This window comes from Mytilus galloprovincialis, chromosome 3, assembly GCF_965363235.1.
Source record: "Mytilus galloprovincialis chromosome 3, xbMytGall1.hap1.1, whole genome shotgun sequence".
Classification (NCBI taxonomy): Eukaryota; Metazoa; Mollusca; class Bivalvia; order Mytilida; family Mytilidae; genus Mytilus; species Mytilus galloprovincialis.
Window position 1 is genome coordinate 29,561,488 of NC_134840.1, and position 22,646 is coordinate 29,584,133.

Here is a 22,646-nt window from a genome sequence, read left to right on the forward strand (position 1 = left end):
ACGTTTTAGATTTCAACACTGATTAGATTCTAGCAACACTGACGAGTCTATAATATGTAAAAGAAATGTCCACATTGTATGCCTGTTATTTTTGTTGAGTTTTGATATCATATGAAATAATGCATTTCTAACTACGTACAAAATATATGTCCATTATATGCTAAATGATAAGAAACTCGGAGAAGTATCATTAGGGTAAAATGAATTATTCTCGGTTTAATAGAAGATATATTCTGAAAATGTTGTGTTAATCATAATTAATATGCAGATTTCATCAGGCAGTTTCATAATTATAGTATACAATACACTTCATATGCTACATGTAATGACCAGATTTGATGTTAACGATTCTAAAATGATCATTTGGTTGTTATTTCATAGTTTTGAATAGCTGAAAATGAAGTATTAGCTATAAGCTATATTTGTTTTGAAGCCAAATTATTTTAAATTTACAAACTACGTTTACATAATTATCTCAAAAGAAATGTGTGCTTTACCTGTGCTGAATCGCTGTATTCGTCAAAACACCAGCTCGCTATTATTTTACAAACTTGATTATGTAAGATATCAAAACATTTCATTCATTTGATTTTATTAATATGATCACAGTTTGATGATGAATAAGTAACAACATTAAAAATTAACAAACACAGTTCAGGAATGTTGTGTGCATTTACACAATTTACATTATTGAACATAATAATAATTCAAGATTTTATACAATAGAAACATAACTGATGAGTATACCCATGTTATACATCTGAATGCAACCAAAAAGAAACTTTAATAAAACGGATTTGATCAGAAATTTTAAAATAATTTGAATATTTTTGTATTTTACTTTTCACAATATATGTAACACATTCAACAAAATTAATTTATATAACTGTGTTCCCAAAGGTAAAGAGAGAGAATTTACAATGTGGTAACCTTAACGCACGTCTGGCGTACACAATTCTATTCCTAGTATCTATGATTAGTCTCAGGATAAAATGGGTGTGTATTTTTCTAAGAAGATTTTGTCTTTAATTCAGAATGTTTTCTCAAAATAATATTTGAAAGGATATGAAATTCCCTTTATTATTACACTGATACTACAAAGCAGTTCTTACAAACACATCTACAGTAATTAAAGTTAAGTGCGAAAGTTTTACATGGTTCTTATGGTTAATATGCGTACGGTCCAATTAAATAGAGGCCTCGGTGGCCAAGTGGCATAAGTAGTTACTACTGTAATCACTAGCCAATCAACACTGAGGTTGGGAGTTCGAACCCTGCTCGTTCGGGTGCACTCGACTCCAATCTTAATTGACTGGGATTGTCAGTTTTCCTATCGAAGATCGGTGGTTTTCTCCTGGCACTCCGGCTTCCTCCACCAATGAAAACTGGCCGCCACAAAGTAGCCTAAATGCGGTGCCTAAAAGGGGCGTTAAAACACCAAAAATCATTAAAAAAAAACCAATCAATTAGAGATGGTATGTAAGCAATGCCCGATGCGAATTGTTTGCATCTCTCAAGTCAACATTTTTAAAGGCAAAACAATAATAAAAAGAAAATATATTTTTCTTTCAAATGTGAGGGACTGTCAACAAATTGATCGTTTGTATTGTTTATTTGCATGTACTTAGCATAGTATGTGTTGTTACCCACATTGAACAACTGATACATAAGTTGAATGGTTATTACATGCAGCTAAATACAAGAAAAGGTTTATAATGTTTTACTTCCATATTATAAATCAAACAGAGGTAGGATTGTTTTGAATGTGTAAAAATATCACTGAAACAGGGTTTTTAATTCCAATTTCTATTGGCACTTCTGATAAAACTGTGTAACAAAGTTCTTTTGAAAATTTCCGGATATTGCAGTTGTTGATGAATTTTTGTTTTGTTATAATGACAGCGTGCACAACCAAATCCTATTTAACGTTTGCATAAAGGAATCATATAACTTTGTTCATATTTTTTAAGAAAAAAACTGGGAATCAATATACGTTTGTTTCCCAAAAAAACAGATCGGTAGACAAATGACTGAACCATTTGCATTGTCATGCCAGTTTGATTTCACGTTCATGCTTATGTTTCACATGGTCTAACACATTGCACGCATTTTCGAAGTAACTATCAAATATATTATGAATGCAATTAAAAGACGATTCGAAATTATTGATATTAAATTTTGATCCAAAAAAATAATCGACTTGAACTTTTATTGAAATCTGAATTCCTTTTAATAAGAAACCAAACATTGTATAATATTTGATATTTTAAATAAAACATTGATGTTAGCCAATGAATTAATCGAAATTTAAACAGATCAGAATTAAATTAATGGAAGAATGGGGATTTATACATAATATTGTTTTGTATCTAAAATTTCAAACTAAACATATCCCTTAAATAAATACGAAATGTAAACAGTTAACTCGAAGGAGAAAAATGAAAGTAACGGATTTCTTCAAACAAAGCTCATGTATATTTTTGTTTACTGAAAATGTACATATACTGAGCATAAATGTGTCATTTAATAGGCTTCTCCATCATGTTCAGTACGTTAACATCTTTATGAGAACTGCAATGACAGATCATCTTCTTCGTAAAGTAGACAAACACGCATAGATTATTGTGTTAAAATCAATACGATAATAGTTTCTCATTTTCAGCAAATTGATGTCATTCTTCAAAGCAGAACAATACTTGTTTTGTCAACAACATATTTCCGTGTACCTAACACTAGTGAAGTATAGAAGTTCTTTTGTCTTAAATATATTCCAATTTCTGCAAAATGGAGTATTTAAACAATGCTTAAACAAAGGTTTGTCTAATGAATGACAGTCAGTTTTGCGATGAACTTCATGTCAGTGTGATCTTTCAATGGATAGTATGAATTAACAAGATTCCACATTTATATAAAAGCGTTTAAAATGACAGCACGTTCGGAAGCGCATCAAAACAACTGGTGTGTATATCATTTCGCTTTGTAAAATAGTCAAATGTATTTTATAAACGTGACTTATATTACAAATACTATTGTCTCTGATTTAGGCAAACCTTGTAAGACTATTTCGTAGTTTCCAAAAGTCGTCTATTCTGGAAGCACATACCAAGCTTTACCTAAGAGTGGAGTGGAATATAATATCTCATTGCATCCAGTATTGGTCGAATGTGACATGTTTCAAATGCATTGATGGGATGACTGCTTATGTATCACCCGTGAACACTGAAAAGGGTCAAATATATCACAGTTTGCATATAAACTTGTTTCCCACAGTTTACGTCCTTTCCGTCATACCGGATGATTTGTTATTACAATAACAGATAGAGTTGCTATAACAATTATCAAAATGTTCATTACTATATTTAGTTGGCTTCCTGAAAAGATAAGAAAAAGTATACAGATATATTATTAAAAACCACATGCATGAAAACTGGAGTACATATATATAATAGATCGCACCGCTGATTGCCATGCTCTTGAGGACAATTTTATATGGTATTACAGCTTTCAAAAATCTACCATTTAAATACCTTTTTCAAAGAAAGTTTGAATACTCACCAAATAAAGTAAAACATACAAAACTGATCTATAATCTCTTAGTGCTAATTATAAATAAAGCATTGCCTGTTAATTCTTGTATTGTAACGAATTGTCTTGAACGAAATGCAAAAAGCCGAGGGAAAGTTTTATTCACGTGTGCAATAGTTTTTTGTTTCATAAATTTCTACGGATGTCCTTATAGCCTCCTTTTATTCATTAAAAATAACCGATCTTACCGCTACTATTTAAACTGTTAAACTTTCTACATTCGTCGGGCAATTCGTCACTCCCATCGTGGCATTGTAGTTTATTATCACAATGAAACACTTCCGATATACATTGTCTCTGGCTTTTACAGATAAAGGTTGTATCGTTGCATACTGACATGTCAAAGTTATCTGGAAGTACTGAAATTATAATTCCAATTTAAAACTATTAGTTTTCGAGTTTGCATTAATGTGTGAGTAAATTACTGGTATACTATAGTAATAAATATATATATATATATAGATGAACAATTGTCAATTTAAACCTTCAAGTCAATTTCCGTTTATATGTTCACAAATGAATTTAACTATTGGTAACACAGGATTCCTTCATAAATGTTTGAACAATAATAAGACAGCGGTATGTTTCATATTTAGAATGAAAATAAAATGATCTCCAAGTTGTGGGTATGATGCATTCTAATTTTCTTATTGTGCCCTAGATCAATCAATTGAATATTAAAAAAAGAGGCGAAAGATACCAAAGGAATCTTTAAACTCATAAGTCGAAAACAATCTGACAAGACGAAGTAACAAAAAAAGAAACAGATGCTCCGCAGGGCGCAGCTTTATACGACCGCAGGGGTTGAACCCTGAACGGTTTGGGCAAGTATGAACACAACATTCAAGCTGGATTCAGCTCTGAATTTGGATTGTGAATAAATAGTTGACACAGCATAGGTTTCTGACACAGAACGAATGTGGTCTAATGAACTTCAAAATTTTGTTTTGCCTTTGAGCAATTCACTATGCTGTTGAATATTAATACTCTCAAAACAATGTCTTTTTTTCAACGCCCCCTTTCCCTTATTCGAAAACTGATCTCAATTCAAATTTCTAGTGGAGTTTGCAACAATAAATACTGATTTAAATGCATCCTAAAATATAAAAATATAAAAAAAGTGCTTGTAATCACTGAATGGTAAAGATTGTTTTACTATATTAGTTGGTAGTAAAAGTGAATATTGCATTGTATATTGTATATAGCATTGATTTAAGTTGATTCAACTACTATTCTTGACAAAGAAAGATAACTCCAATTTTCAAAGAATATTTCATAAAGCATTGGTTTAAGGTGATTCAACAACCATTCTGGACAAAGACAGATAACTCCAATTTATTGTCTTGAAACTACAATAGTCATGGCTAAAAATACACAAAAAAGCTACATCAGCAACATTTTATATTGGCAAATTTCCAATGAAGTTCATTAAACTAAAGTAATTGGCAAATTTCCAATGGAATTTATTAATAATGAAGTTTATGGCAAATTTCCAATATACATAATTTAAAAGCAGTTTAGGTGAGATATTCAAATGAGTTTCAATTACCAACCTTACACTGTTTTTAAATTATATTTTGTACTTAAGTAATTGCCCATTAACCTGGAAACCCTTTTCCCTCTTTTTGCACCTTATTCCTTAACGATTTGAGCCATCACTCCCTTTGTAGTATTCCAATATCCAAAATTTAAATACATGGTTAGTTTCAGCATATCAAAGAACCCCAAGAATTCAATTTTTGATGAAATCAAATAAAGTTCAATTTTGAACCCTTTAGACCTAACTGTGGACCAATTTGATAAATGGGCCCAAATATCATAAATCTTAATTCATGGTTAGATTCAGCATATCGAATAACCCCATATATTCAATTTTTGTTGAAATCAAACTATTTTTGTCCATCTGATGAGTTCAGCCTTTTCAACTGATTTTTATAGTTTGTTCTTATGTTGTACTGCTATACCACTGTCCCAGGTTAGGGGAGGGTTGGGATCCCGCTTACATGTTCAACCCCGCCATATTATTTATGTATGTGCCTGTCCCAAGTCAGGAGCCTGTAATTCAGTGGTTGTCGTTTGTTTATGCGTTACATATTTGTTTTTCGTTCATTTTTTTACATAAATAAGGCCGTTAGTTTTCTCGTTTGAATTGTTTTACATTGTCTTATCGGGGCCTATTATAGTTGACTATGCGGTATGGGCTTTGCTCATTGTTGAAGGCTGTACGGTGACCTATAGTTGTTAATGTCTGTGTCATTTTGGTCTTTTGTGGATAGTTGTCTCATTGGCAATCATACCACATCTTCTTTTTTATAAGTTTAATTTTGGACACTTTGGACCTTAATGTAGACCAATTTGAAAATGGTACCAAAAATTAAGAATCTAAATACACGGTTAGATTCAGCATATCAAAGAACCCCAATAGTTCAATTTTTGATGAAATCAAACAAAGTTTAATTTTGGACCCTTTTGGCCCCTAATTCCTAAACTGCTGGAACCAAAACTCCCAAATCAATCTCAATCTTCCTTTTGTGGTCATAAACCTTGTGTTTAAATTTCATAGATTTCTATTTACTTATACTAAAGTTATTGTGCGAAAACCTCAAAAATGCCTGTTTTGGCATTTTTTTTAGCCCCTAATTCCTAAACTGTTGGTACCAACACTCACAAAATCAATCCCAACCTTCCTTTTGTGATCATAAACTTTGTGTTAAAATTTCATAGCTTTCTATTAACGTATACTAGAGTTATTGTGCGAAAACCAAGAAAAATGCTAATTGGACTCTTTTTTGGCCCCTAATTCCTAAACTGTTAGGACCAAAACTTCCAAAATCAATCTCAACCTTCCTTTTGTTGTCATGAACCTTGTGTATAAATTTCATAGATTTCTATTAATTTATACTAAAGTTATAGGGAAAAAACCAAATGTCTTCGGACAACAACGACGACGACGACGCCAACGTCATACCAATATACGAAAAAAAGAAAAAAGACTTATACAGTATACAAACACAAAATGACCCTCTCCCTAAAAAAACACCCAAAAAACGTGGGTAATCCCAGTTGCTCTGTAAAGGTACGCATATTTTGCTCCACGTATGCCAGTTGTCGTGTTGTGCATGTTAAACTAGCAAGATATTACTAAAACGTACCTGGACAAAAAATGACATTGCACTGTTGTTCCTCGCGTGGATATCCATCACAATCTCTACCGTTTGAGGACGGCTCAGGTGCTAAACATAATCGAGTACGTGTGCTAGTTCCACCACCACACATTCTAGTACAGTCACTCCACGCTGTCCACATTGTCCAACCGCCATCAACTGAAATCGTATAAAATTGTTTTATACTGTCAGATTGATTTCTAACAAATGTTTTTTTAACAAGACATCAAATTAAAAAAAAAAACGAAACCGTAAGATATATTGACCAGGATCCCAGTTTAATCTAACAGGTATGGTGGTGAAACTTTTTTTTGTGTGTATATTTAAATATCTTAAAACTACAAAACGCGTATCTTATAATGTATATGACACTGATATTTTTGCACAAATGTTGACAATATTTGTTAGATTTCGTGACCTGCTATACATTGAATCTGTCGTCTTTAAATTCCAGTGAAGTATGAGCTTAATATTGTGTTGAAGACAAGGGGACAAAAGAATTTGTTCTAAGTGATTAATAATGAAAATAAACGTAAATAAATTTCGTGCACATGGTGTAATATAATATAACATACCAGGACATTCTATTTTTGTCCAGCATTCTACAATCATACTGTATGTGTAGTTTGAAACTTGTCCATTTTTATAAATCCAGTTTTTATTCCGATGTATCGATCCGTATCCACACGAAACAGAACACTTTGACCAATCTCCCCAATTTCCCCATTCACCGTAGTCTTCAGAAATGGTTGCAGATATTACTGAAATAAATATAGAACAAATCATTACACGCAAACACGGGCTTTTCATCTGATACAAATATTTGTTAGAAAAAGGAAAAGGCTAAATAAATCATCATATAAGACGTTGAATACAGCAGTCAGAATTAGAAAAAATAATGAAGCCATGTTTGAAGACTTTTGAAAATAATTTATAACTATACAGTGTACTTGGTGTAGGTGAATCCAAAAGCGAGAGCGACCGGAGAGAAGCACCGATTTACGACAGGAAAACTGACAATCCTAGTGTCTCAGTAAAGCACCTGCCACGATCAGTCAGTCTAAACCTCTCTATCATTCTTCACTAGTACAATGTTTCATCGATATTTCCAGTTAACCTGTCTCACTATCAAAACTTAAAAAAAACCAAAAAACAGTGTAGTGTTACAGGTTACAATTTTCAGGAGTTCCTGGTAAAACTAGCCTGGTATTAAGATCTTAAACATTAGTATAATGTCGGTATCTGATATTTAAATTTAACATAAAAACAATTGATTCTAATCGTTATATTCAATGAATACATATCTATCATTTCTAAAATTGGACTTACCATTTATCGAGAAAACTAACAGGAAGAGTACTAAATCAATTTGCATCACTTACTAAGCACCTGAAATGAACAACACACATTATTTGTAAGTAAATGTACACTATTATTTTGATAAATTGTTTAAATACTTTTAGAATATTTACCTGAGAAAAATAGAATATAAAAATTTAAATAGATTTTCACATTATGTATATTTATTTTTTCAATATATTAAGCTACAGGTAATAATGAAGCCGTTGTATGCTTCTGTGGTATACAAACCAATTTATATACTAAATGGGATAATAGATATTTGAAAATACAACACCAAGTCATTTAAAAGCAAGTCGTACTTGCTATATTGTTTGGTCTATGTAATATATACAAATATATAATGGACAAAATACGAGTGATCGACGGAAATATTTTACTCAAAAGTAATATTGATTTAAATCAGTTATTTGTTCAACATTTAAAAATCATAAGATTACTTTAATTTCTTTCACAAATAACATTACTTATTGAATACATAAATAGTCATTCCATTTAGTGATCTTAAATTTTGAGGGGAAAAAATGTCAAAATTTCTGTTTACTGAAAATGTCAACTTTTTCAAATTAAATGGATTTCTAAGTCGGATACAAAAGAAGAAGGTGGGTGTACAATATTACCGAGAACTTATTACAAATGTATCTAAAGAAGAAATTAACAGATCACTATGAGTATTTTGATGATATTCGTTCAGTCCATAAATACAAGAAATTCGACCGTTTGCATACGCGGTCAGAACATTCACGTTTAATTTATGTGGTGGGTAATTTTAAAGTCCTGGACTGCAGGAACTTTTTGTTGGTAAGGTTATGTACGTTTTAAATGAAATACAATACATTGGCTGCAAGAGAACAAAACGAAATGTCTTTGATTTTCAAGAATTTTATACCGAAAACCTACAACATCGTGTCCCATAGTTAAACAATAATGAAATGAGATGATTTCACAAATAATATACTGTGTTGTGATATGAAAAGATACCCTTTTTACTTTGGTACATATTTGTTTGTTTTTATATTGATTAGGATTATAACACAATGTTGACTGCTTTACTCCTATTGTTGGACATTTAATTAATCGATCATTTTCTACATAAAAAATGCCTGTACAAGGTCAGGCATATCCTTTGTCATTCTACTTTTATTTTTTTTCAATTGATATTCAAATGCTGTCGATATTAATGCTCACAAACAGCTTCTAAAGTAACCATCTCCAGGAAGGTACTGTTTTCTCTCTCGAAAATGTTTCGAGACAAATATATTTCACAAAAAAACGGCTTTTAATTGACGCTTTTCTTTAAAAGTGTATGTATATCCAGTAAAAGTAACAACCATTGAGAGCACTTTAAACATGAATAATTAAAGCAGAAGTATAGAAATATAAAGATATAGGAATACATGATGCACTTTATGAGAAAGTCATATTTTGATTCCATTTTATAAAAATATTTTAAGATTTGAAGTTTTGTTGGAAATTTGTATGATTGTTCGTATTATTGGTCTAATTTTGCTTAAACAAATGAATCCTTTAAATTCGACATCACCTTCAAATATCCGGAATACTGTAGACAAATAAAACAACATTTTCATGGAAAAACATCACACAAGGGGATGTTGTGAAGTGGAAAATAAAACAATGGATACATTCGAAACACTTTACACAAAATCTATTTCATTATAATCTTAACTAAATGTATTAAAAGTTTAATTTTGTGCAATCATCTGCATAAAATTTGTATTTAGTGTTAAATGTAGTGAAAAGCACTTGTTTTTACTGGGTATTTCTCAGGTATTAATCAATATCATAAACAAATTAGAAAATTATAAAATAACATGTCTTTCATGAAAATAACTTGCATTTGACTTAAATATAGGACTTTTGCTGAACGCTTGTAGTTACTGATAAATAATTTCATCATAGATACCAGGATTAAAATGTTGTTTTAGTTTCATCTACAAAAGACTCATGAATGACGCTCAAATCAAAACAATTTGAAGCAAGCTCAAAAGCGTTAACCTACTGATATGAAATAAATCCGCCCTAAACGCGTTCATTTAAGATTCTGAAGTTAAAGTTTTTGTAACTTTGTCAACAAGAAGTACTGTAACATCATCATTACCGGTGATGAATTCAGTTTTAATTGTTCTCCCTGTTTGTATCACAGAGGATTGTTTTCTATTGAAAGATTTTAAAAAGTGGAAGCGTTCTTTACGAGAACTGTTATTAAAGTAATGCTTCAAGCCTTGAAACCAATCCCTTAGACATAATTGCTAAATGGAAATGTGTAACTCTTTTGTTATTTAAATGTAATGGTATAACTCAATCAGACAGTCTTGGCCCTTAAGTATGAACTATGAACGTAACATGGTTATTACAGTTGAACTCACAAGAGGTAATATCATTAGGTTCTACTTTGAATAATAGTAATTACATGTTGTTTTCTACACAATTTTTTCCATTATATATAAAGACAAACTTCCATCATTATTCATGAAGAAACTTTGTTTTATTATAAATGATATAATTAAAGAAGTTTACATATTTGTGCTTAAACACAACGTTTCTTAGAAACAACTAAGTACGGTCGGTGCTAGGATAAAATTTAGAATGGAAATTGGGAATACGCCAAAGAGACAACAACCCGACCAAAGAGAAGATAACAGCATATAACAATATATGAGCATATATTGTTTTTGGTGTGGAGTTATCAATAATTGAAACAACACAAACGTCAGGTTATACAAATTTGTAGGATGATTGACTAAGGAATTGATTACCTTCTATAAGATAGTTGTTTTAATGAACTTGTCTGAAAACATATATATATATATATATATATATGAATGTAGTATGCGATAATTTAACGTATTACCGTAAATGAGTTCTACTGAATATTAATGGTTTATCTTAGACCATTTATCAAAATTGCATTTTCAATAGAACTTTAAATTAAGTGAAAAATTTTCTTTTGTGTTGTTCGTTTTTTAAGAGATTAAGATTATAACACAATGCTGATTGCTATACCTCTATTTTTGACATTTTCACGTATAATATAAAAAAAGAAGATGTGGTATGATTGCCAATGAGACAACTGTCCACAAGAGACCAAAATGACACAGACATTAACAACTATAGGTCACCGTACTGCCTTCAACAATGAGCAAAGCCCATACCCCATAATCAGCTATAAAAGGCCCCGATAAGACAATGTAAAACAATTCAAACGAGAAAACTAACGGCCTTATTTATATAAAAAAATGAACAAAAAACAAATATGTAACACATAAAACAACCGACAACCACTGAATTACAAGCTCCTGACTTGGGACAGACACATACTTAAATAATGTGGCGGGGTTAAACATGTTAGCGGGATCCCAATCCTCCCCCTAACCTGGGAAAGTGATATAACAGTACAACATAAGAACAAACTATAAAAATCAGTTAAAAAAATCAGTCTGTTTGATTTTGTCGCATATTGTTGTCAATATGATAATAGAATTTTATGCGACTGTCATGCAGATGAAAGGTTTAGCTAGCTATGCAAGTTTGAGCAACCGTCTTCTTCATAAGAAATGCCTTTTGTACCAAGTCAGGACCATGATAGTTATTATCCATTCTGTTGATGTGTTTGAGCTTTTGATTTTGTCATTTGATTAGGGATGTTCCATATTGAATTTGTTATTTTATTTTTTGCAGCGATATATCTCTCCTATTTTTTTTTTAAAGAATTCGCGATTACTACGATAACCTCTGTGAACTTTTTTAAAATTCAAAACTCTACATAAAAAGCTAAACAATGAATAACACAAACCCTGTCAAAACTGGGATGATATCAAGAGCTCTTGAATAGTAAGCAAATTCTGCTCGTAGAATATTGCAGTTTTGAGCAATCTTGATGTATGTAAAAGTTGGTAACATATTCTAAAACACACCATTTTGTTGTTTGAACAAAAAACAAAAACAGAGAAGAACAGACCGTTCGAGACTCGCATATTGTGAACTATATAAAGATTTGAAAAAAGTCTTTTATGTCAGAGGAAATTGGTCCCACTTGAGCAAGAATTTCGCAAGATGTACTTAGAAAATGTCACTCGGCAATCACTGCTCTTATATTGATACTAACTTTGTTGCTACTAATCAATAAACATCTCAAGATTACGGAAATTAAAAAAGGTAAAACCGCTTTCACGTCATATTTCTTTTCGTGTAATGATTAAAAAATAAAATTATACGATGAAAGTAATAATACGTGAATAACCATCATGAATCCGTTTTAATTATATAAGTTTTGTTGAAGAAACTTATATATGTAGTAAATTGAATAGCTTTCCCGTCACAATTATAAATTATATTTAGCAGTGATGGTATAAGAAAAAACCGACTGTGTGCAATACTGATGATAAAGTCGGACACCAAACTCAAAAGTAAAAATGCAAAGTTGTTAATAATTGTATTGATATTCATCGCCAAATTACAAAATAACCAATACTTTTTTTTAAAGTTGGTTATGGGTTTATTGCATGCTATACTTGGAACTTTCCTATATTTGATTTTGTATTTGACATGAATTCCTAATCTTAATGCATTGCCTCACGATTGCTTTGTTCAATACCTAAACAGAAATTGGTGAACCACTGTTGCCTTTCTTACACGAGTAATGAGACAGAAATTGGTGAACCACTGTTGCCTTAATTTGTATCTTCTTACACGAGTAATGAGACAGAAATTGGTGAACTGCTGTTGCCTTAGTTTAAATGAAGACAAACATATAAGTCTGCGGTACCATAACATATATACGTCTTTTGATTAAAAACACATAAGATATAATATAACAAAGTTAAATGAAGACAATTCGAACTAATTTTGACCAAGTATAACCCCGGCCCAATCCCATTTTCCAGTTAAGATAGTTTATCACATAGCAATAGACATTTCCTCTCTTCAGTAATGGTAACAAAGTGTAAATTAAGACACAGTGACAGTCAAATCTATAAATGTATCTGATCTGTATCTATAGATGGAAAGTACATACAAATACGGCGCCAGTTTCGTTAAAGAAATTGCAATAAACAACAGCTTACTATGTTTGTAGTTAACGTATTCAAAGCAGACATTGATGTTTGAATGAAACGGTCAAGTGAATTAAAGTCGCGTACTAGTTTTTAATGATAAATGTCTGCTTACATCAATTATGTGATATTTCTTAATAAACTATTTGACACAAAACCCAATGGACAATACAGACGTCATTGTCACATAACAATATTCTTTTAAAAAGCTCTACGTCATTTAGCTGAAACAGATAGCTCTGATTTGCTAATCAGATTTCTTTATATGTATTCACTCAATACATTTATCATTTACTATACATTGTAAGATGTAAATTGAGGGAACAATAAAGATATCAACATGCGTCATTCTGGATACAGTTTGATAATGGTTCTTGACTTCTTAAGTTTCTTAAGCGAAGATATTTAAGTTAGTTTAAACAAAAGTTTCAATAAAGAAGAAATCTATATTATTTTTATAGAAAAAATAAACTTTACACATAATTGTCCCTCCAAGATATTTGAGAAAATTTGCAAGAGGAAGAACCAATATGTTCAGTCAGCTATTGAATAAATGAGCTAGGAACTTGAGGATCCAAGTAGTCTCTATCGATCACCTAGTAAATTCACCACTCAAAAAACAACTTCTGCTTACTTTAGATTCGTATGGCTTTGTTTACCATTAGAAAGGATTCATATCGAAAATATTACATAAAATTTCCGTACCAAACATAATGCAGGTTGGCCTATAGTTTCAAAAGATCATGTCAAAGGGAACATTTTCTCTAACATTCTTTCCCTATCCTTTGGGGGCATTTTGAAGAATAAATCAAAACCAGATACACTTATATATCCGATTAAGAAGTTTAAGACGTGTTTTTATGCCCATTTATAGGAATAATGTTTTCTGGTATGTGCGTCCGTTCGTCCGTCTGTCCGTCTGTCCCGCTTCAGGTTAAAGTTTTTGGTCAAGGTAGTTTTGGATAAAGTTGAAGTCCAATCAACTTGAAACAGCACACATGTTCCCTTTGACATGATCTTTCTAATTTAATGCCAAGTTTCACGGTCCACTGAACATTGAAAATGATAGTACGGATGGGGCATCCGTGTACTAAGGATATATTCTTGTTTTTATTTTTACTGTTTTAAATTGCAACTCCATATACGACTATTTTCACAATGTTTGTCATTTGATTAACGCTAAACCTCAGGTGGTACAGATATCGATGCCATGCATGTTTGCCACCAGATTGAAAAGATGGTGCTTGTTTGATAAAGTGTTTCTAAAAAACAAAAATGAAACCTGTGCATTCATGATTTGAAACAATACTTATTTGATAAATGACGAATATGAAGTAAATGTTTGATCTGGCAGTCACATTTATCATCTAATGAAAACCAAAGGAGTATCATGTGTTGACCATTCAAGGTCAAGTTGGAACAAAATTGACCAAATTTGGTCAAGAAGTGCCAGAGACAAGAAGATGAAAAGGTGATTTACTATTCGATTTAAATGGAATTCAAATGCCACCAATACCTCAATGTGGGTCGTACTATCGGTCAGCGCAGAGAATGATTGTAGGATGTCATCAAATCATTAATCCATCAATTTGCACACAACACTTGTGCCTGGAAGACCATTTATCAAGAATGTCCTAAACCAAAAGTTTAGAAAGCAAACATTTGGAGAGTAAATCCTCTATTATAACCTTAATTGGTATAATGCGTTAATATTACAGAATGATATGAACATACAAAGTGAAGTTTGAAATATTCCCGTGTATGAAAAGCAAAATGAATCAATATGTAATCTTGTTAAACACGATAAGCACTGCGAGATTTGACAGTGGCATTATACTCTTATCTAGACCTGCACTGATATTCCTGACAAGAATTAATTTCTTGGAATTCATTAACGTCAATAAAAGAAGTATTTCTTCTTTTGTTACGTAATGGCTTACAGGGAAAGTGTCAAGATTAACAACTAGTACCATTTTAATTAATTCATTAAAAGTTATGAGGCGTTATTTGAGGTAGGCTTGTCAGAAAGAACGTAATTTCCCAAGGGTAACTTTTACATCACATTTGATCCGCGGTTTTAAAAATGACTGGTGTTATAGAAAGTAAGAATTAAGTTCAAAACATAAAAAAAAAAATGCCAAGACAAAATTTACATACTGACAATTTAATAAATAATCAAAAAGCAAATAACACATTTTGTAGGAATACATCTTGTTATGTGGTAAAAAGTAAATTCACAAAAAAACTGAACTCCGAGGAAAATTCAAAATGGAAAGTCCCAAATCAAATTGCAAAATTAAAAGCTCTAACACATCAAACGAGTGGATAACAACTATCATAAGGCTTACTTGGTACAGATATTTTCTTATGTAGCAAATGGTTGATTAAACCGGGTTTTAAAGCTAGTTAAACCTCTCACTTGAATGACAGTCGCATCAAATTCCATTTTATTGACAACGACGTGTGAACAAAGCAAACAGAGCTAAGAAGTTTTAGAGAACATGTAAATATAAAAGGTTAACGAACCGACGACGTACTACGACGACCAACGCCAAGTAATGAACAGGTGAGCCAGAGACTGTGTCTCTCGCTGAGTTGAACAGTTAAACAAATAAGATATACGGCAATGTTTCCAGATAATATAAAATAAAAAAGCTAAGTGTCTATAAAATATGTCAAGTCCATAATAGACCCGACACAAACAAAATTGTGAACTTATTCAGCAGAGACTATACATTACCTGTTGAAACTCTATTCCATTATGCTTTTTGTTTACAAATATAAAAACAGTAGGCCATATGTATAGTCACAAAATTAACTTTTTTGTTGAGGCCAATGAGGGTGTAAGCGTGCATGTCTCATATTAAAATTTTTATCTTTGACAATTCATAATTTTTACTATAACGGAAAATTATGAATTACCTAAGACAACATTTAAATATAAAGCATGTATGAGTGGGGCTAATTGTTGAAAGTTCTAAAAAAAGAAAAAATCGTATGCGATATCATAATCAACAGCATACACTATAGGTTGAAGCAGAAGGTATAAGTAACAATTTAGGAAGTTGCTAATAAAAATAAATGAAATTATTTCCCTTCATTTTAGGTGTTACTACACAAACACTATGAAAAATAAACACGAAAGTTAACCAAATAAAGCAACATTTTTTTTTAGAAAATGTTATTACAGTACGACAAATGTTACTTAGAAAATATAATATATAACAAAAATTCTTACCTTGCTAAGTTCTACAGACATCATTTGTCACGATCTTAAAGTTTAATGACAAACACTTAATTACATGCTACTAAATGATTCGATCAAATATTGGTACAAATATAAATTTAGTTTGTCTGAACAGTTCAATGTTTCACAAATAGTATTTAAACCATTAAACACACGCATGACACTTAGTACCAGTAATTAAATAACTCCCATTGTACTAATCAGATTGATTAAAATTATTACTTTATCTGTATCAAATATTCCATTCGATTCATATAGATTATGTAGTCCTTAAGTTATACAAAATCAGAGGTTAAATCTCAATTTACAAATAAACTGATTTGATCTGCTTTGATAACCAGCTAATATTCAATTGTCTTAATCTCCATTGACGAGACGACAGTGAAGCAATTAAATCGTGTAGCGACCGCCCTTAACATGGTACATTAAGAAGTTGGCCTCATCTAGTCTTTTAATAAAATTAGATTACTTTATCTACCAGTCTGTTCTAGATGGAACACTTTGACAACTTTTCTTGACACAAGTGTCAAATGTCCCTTGTTTTACTGCCATCTAGATTGCTTTGAGTGTTAATATCATTCCTTTATTAAAGGTCTTTACAAATGGTTTCCATTATTTCGATACAATTCACGAATATTTCAAACGTTAGTGTCGTTTGCTCGGTATGTTGAAGGTTTGTTTATACTTGGATATGCCTACATATAAACTTTATTAACATAGTTTACAAAAAGAGAAGTGGTATAATTGCTAACTAGATAACTATCCACCCTGTTGCAATACGGTTTTCAAAACTACTGTTTTCAATATATATTTAGATTTAGCTGATCCGAATTACATACTATATTTTAACTTCAAATATAGAATTCTTAGATGTTTGCATCTGGATTTGTCTCCCGGGTCAGTGGGTGGGTTGAGCATTAACACACATTAAACACCGCCTCATTCTTTCAGTGCCTGTTCAAAGCCAGGGAACCTGTACTCGGGTGGATTTTTTTTTTTTGGGGGGGGGGGGGGATGCTGTCTACCATTTTTGTTTTTTGTCTATTGTTTTCTTCTGAATTTTCTTTTAAATTTCATATTGTCATACCGGGCCTTTTAAAGGTTACAATATGCGGTATCAGTTTTGCTCATCGTTGAAGTCCTTACGTTGACATGTTTTGTTCACACCTTTATCTATTATAGTTGTCTCGTTGGCAATCATACCCCATCTCCCTTTTTTTTTTTTTAAATATTTCATTGATGGTTTATCCTTTGTTTAGGAAAGAACATTGTTAAGTAGCAATCCAAATGTTTTGTACGAAACCCAACAACATTATGCAATGTCATTTAGTTTGCGTTAAAATATACAACAACATTTATTGATATAAAAGTAATTAATCTTTTGTCTTACCTCAATCTTTTTCATTTGTTACTTCAATTCTCGATACATTATCGTAATCGTCATATGCACTGACTAATTCTTAATACTGCCAATAATCTTCCAAAGTACTTTAGTCAGTGAAAAATTAAGTTGATTTAAATTTAGCTATTTAGTCTAAAGTGATCCTGCATTAATCTGAATTATAAGTTTAAAACTATAATTGGATTTATGAAACTTTATAACAAGATTATAGCTGTGCTAAAGAAAGCATCGACAGCCTTGCTGGTATACACCATCTAACTCATTGACTTGCCTTTTTGGTCTAAATGAATCATCATTCTTGCTGGTATACACCCATTCACTTGCCTATTGGTTTATATTTCAAATTATTACATTATTTTAAAAAAAATTCTGTTTTTTCGAAAGAGGCTAAAAGTAACTCATCTGAACCAATTTTCCTCAATAATTCAATTTACATTATTAAATGTATTCCTGAAGATCGAAATTTACTTGTTGCAGATACAAGTCCATGATCCTATTCTTTAAGCTTATTTAAAATAAATGTGTTTAGAACCTATGAACATACTAATAATCATTTGTAACAGTAATAATAGACATTGATAGTAAATTATGAATTGATTTAATATCCATTACAATATCAAATAACACACTAAATTAGTTATAGAGAAATCAATTGATTAAGTGTCATAAGTGGACATAATCGATTATAGAAGTCATCTATTCATTACGGAAATCCCCTAACATACAATTCTTCAAACTCTTTCGGACACGAACACAATGGTCTTTGATTAATTACATCTTTAACTAACTGTACTTCACATAATTTACAATTTACAAGACGATTTTATACATTGACCAACTTTTCCCTTTTTTCTTTACTTTATATGTATTAAACACTGAAGTTTCTCCCCCCCCCCCCCGCCCACCCCCTCCCGCCTCCATTTATTTTCCATCACCGTGTAAGCTGTTTATATATGCCTTCAATCCACGATTGTGGAAAGGTCGATAAAGCCGTACTATGCTCGCCCAAAAACGTTTCATGCATAATTGACTAAATCATGATAATATGGCATGTATATGAACTCAAAAAGAGACTTCTCTACTAAATGTTGATGATTTATATAAACGATCACTGAGCTTTTCGAATTTTACATTCAAAAAGTTCATTTAATTTGTCAACAGATAATTTTAGATGCGACATTCACATAACTGTCGAAAACTTAAAACGGACCGCATTAAATGATTCGAAAGATTTCCGTTTCAGTTTTTGTGTTTTTATTTGTGTAGGTAAGATAGCTGAAACAATAATGAGATGACGTTTAACATATAAGAACAGAACAGACCATCATAAAAGTATGGCCCTTGCTTGCCATTACATGTAAATCCCTTGTATGTGGTTACAGTACTAACCATACAGCAATTTTCAAGTTTAGGAAAATTACATAACTGATAGAGATATCAGACGAACGTTAGTGAATATTGTTGACGGTCAAACGGTAATATGTATAGCTGTTACCTTGCTTGTCCTTTGGTCTCTATTAGTACTTGCCCTTTTGGAAACCTTCATTTACCACTTCTCCTTTTTTATATATAGAATTAGGGCTATATCGGACATAGTTAAAATGTCTTTACTAAGTTTAAAACTAGAAATACTGTAAACAATTTATGATGTCGACTACAGAATCTTGAAATAGAAGAATTAAGTCAAGAAATACATCCTGTTCTTTGAAGAAAAATTGAAATCGTTAAATCAAATAATTGTGAAATATCGACAACCCTCATAAGTGATTAATAGATGTACTTTCATTCTGACATTTGATTCAGAGATTGCCATGGGATTCACAAATTGGTCATTATTGACAAAAACAGACATGTAATTTGGGCTTGACAATGATTGAAGACGTTGTATTCAATGTCCGTATACAAAACATTTACTGTATTGTAACGTTAGATGCACCATTGTTAAAAGAGACCGTTGAGGAATTAACAGTCCCCCGGACAAGTTTGCAATTCCGCTGAGTGCAAAAGATGTGGCCTTAATTTTGTAGATAGGTAAACATCATGTTGGTAATTTGGTTGGTTTTGGTTATCTAAATTTTGTACTAACCATTTTTGCTCTAGCACCACTGCTGTTATGCCCCTTTTAATATAAATTTCCTCAGAGGTTCCTCAAGGGAAATCAAATTTCCGTAATGGTATTTTCTTTCCCAATATTCATTTTTTCTTTAGTCTATAAATATATAACCCCATCCAGATCATCATACTTGCACTTATCTACACTCCATGTAGAAAAAATCCATCATTTATCATTTACTTTCTTCAATATTCCAAATTTGAAAGTTGATTTAATTTATTTACCACTAAGTCTTGTATATTTACGGCTTATGAATTCAACCGATGCTTATTAACATCAATATAAAATAATAAAATCAATCACACTGGGTCAAGGTATTTTGATTTTTATGCCAACATAAAAAAAAACCATAAAATTGTCGAGAAATCAATGCTGAATGTAATAATGGCGTTTAAATAGAAATGAATAACACGTTCATTTCAATGTTGTAATATAAAACGTTTGTTTCTCTCCCTTATAAAAAAAATGTGTGATACCAATTCAATTCAATTCAATTTTTTTTTCAATTCAATTCAATTCAATTCAAAGTTTTATTGCCATATAAACTATACAGTTTGTGACATATAACAACAACAAAAACAAATAAAGACAATAACTAAGTAACTCAATATATATACACAAATTCAGGTAAATATTAAAGGGTCCCCTGTCCTCAGTTCCATTGACTTTTTTATAAAGGATCCTAGTTTATTCACTTGTGTTGGTGTTGATGGGCTAAGTATATATATAACTTTGTCATTGTCAGTGAGATTAGCAAATGAATTACTTTCTCTGTTAATGCAATTAAAATATGTTAATCTAATATTTGAATTATGAGAACAATTTATTAAGAAATGTTTCTCATCATCTAGTACTTTGCATTTTTCGCAAAGTCTCTCTTCGCGAGGAATTTTAAAATGCCTTCCTTTTTCAATTAATAATGAATGGGCACTGATTCTAAGTTTTGTAATTAATTTTCTAAATTCAAAATTTGGGTTAGAGAGGTAAGGTTTGATCAATAGATTTGGCTCAAGTCCTTTATAAAAATTTAATTTACTTTTATCATCAATAGATTTCAACTTATCCATCAACAGGTTGTTGTAATATGAGTTTATTTGGGGTTTAATATAGCTTTTAATATTTTTTAATTGTTTTAAATTATTACAGGTTTTTAGTCTATCTATGTCAATGTTAGATTCAGAAAGAATATCTTTTGCAAAAGTGAACCATGAATAGGAGCCACTAGAATCCAAAGTTTTAGTTAATTGAATAGATTCATGTAATAAGGGATTCAAATTTGAGGTGAAAAGCCTTGCTAAATACATAATAGTTTGGGTTTTATATGACATTCAATAGGCAGTCTTCCTAATTCGTTCCTCCACCCTTTTCGCGTGAGAAACACATGCAAAGCACAATTGTCGACTGACTAAAATGTATATTGTGCTTTATCACCCAAGACTTGAATATATGATAATAATATGTACTCTAGTCGCTCTAGTGGTTTACTTGGTGTGAAGTTCCGACATCTTACAATAAATCCTCTCGTACACGGGTATTTATTTGCATGCATCTTTGTATTTCAGTTATTCAGCTAAGAGCGATCCTGACGAATGTATTATATCAGGGAAAGGCCTCGGACGCACACACTTTATATTGCGACTTCATTCTTCAGTTACAAACACGTGTTGCAGGATGTCAGTATTGACGACTTCAAGTACAGGAACTTGTCTCAGAATTTTTTTCCCTATAGACCTTAATGTCAGGCGGTGACGAAATTCCGTTATATGCCGCTTTCTAGGCTGTCAACCCCTCTAAAACTTGTAATATCGTAAATCTAAATTGATTTATCTTTACAATGGTGTATAACACGCCTACAATTGTTATCGAAATCTTCCGTAGCAATCCTACCCAAGTATGTCAATCGTAATAATTTTTCCAACCGCTGAAACTTTGGCAATATTAAAACGGCTCGCAGTAAAAGATTAATTATAAAAACTGTTTAAGAAAAACTTTTATTCTTTGTCTGAATAGAACTTATCACCCAGTTAGTAAAATTGTATAAGATACCGTGAAAAAAACCCCTAACACGTCTTATTTGTGGTATGTCTAATAAGTTACGAGTTTCCTTTTTTAGATTCAAATTTTCCCATGACGTCAATGTCATTCAGACTCTCTCTTGACTTTACGTATGACAATGAAACAAGAGCAGATAACTCCGAGAATCATTTAGACTTTCCCATATATAGGTTACAAGAGCGCAATTATTTGTTTACATTTTACCGGCAGGTTTTCCAAGGTGGTACTCAGAATAGAATCCTATACGGCTTCTGATTGGTTGATACAGGATTGGAATTATATTTAATCGAAAGCTTATCCAATTAGGTTTAAAAATTGCCGAAAATCATATTCACATTTTACGAAGTATAGAAAATATCTTCAATTTCTGCACGTCGGAGCCATTAAAAATATGCCTTTTTCATTAAGCGAAAAAAGTAGACGATTTTTTTCAACTGCATTTTAAGTCAATTTGAGCCGCATGACCCTATATTTTTTTTTGGTTGTAATGCAACACTGGCATTTGTACTAACAGGAACTGCCACCCGTTTTTCCCTAGTTTGTGTAGTCTTCGAGAAAAAAAATACGGAACACTAGTGGTACCCTATGGAAAATGCATTACGAATAATTGCGCTCTTGTAACCTATAAGTAGACGTGACGCGGTTATTG

The 22,646-nt window shown here is 31.5% G+C and overlaps 1 protein-coding gene across 4 annotated transcripts in view; it reads right to left on the reverse strand.

Moving 5' to 3' along the window:
- Positions 1 to 575: 575 nt before the first annotated feature.
- LOC143067648 (thrombospondin-2-like) overlaps positions 576 to 22,646 on the reverse strand; it is a 35,054-nt gene continuing 12,983 nt past the window's right edge. For 2 of the 4 annotated variants that reach the window (XM_076241072.1, XM_076241069.1), the window contains exons 2-6: positions 8,079 to 8,138; positions 7,325 to 7,510; positions 6,738 to 6,908; positions 3,774 to 3,944; positions 576 to 3,371 (exon numbers count right to left, since the gene is read on the reverse strand). In XM_076241072.1, the coding sequence (XP_076097187.1) occupies positions 3,286 to 3,371; positions 3,774 to 3,944; positions 6,738 to 6,908; positions 7,325 to 7,510; positions 8,079 to 8,124 (660 nt within the window). In that variant the 5' untranslated portion in view covers positions 8,125 to 8,138 and the 3' untranslated portion in view covers positions 576 to 3,285. Of the gene's footprint in view, positions 3,372 to 3,773; positions 3,945 to 6,737; positions 6,909 to 7,324; positions 7,511 to 8,078; positions 8,139 to 16,418; positions 16,555 to 17,817; positions 17,967 to 22,646 lie in introns of those variants that run through there. The other 2 variants (XM_076241071.1, XM_076241070.1) reach the window with 2 other exon arrangements.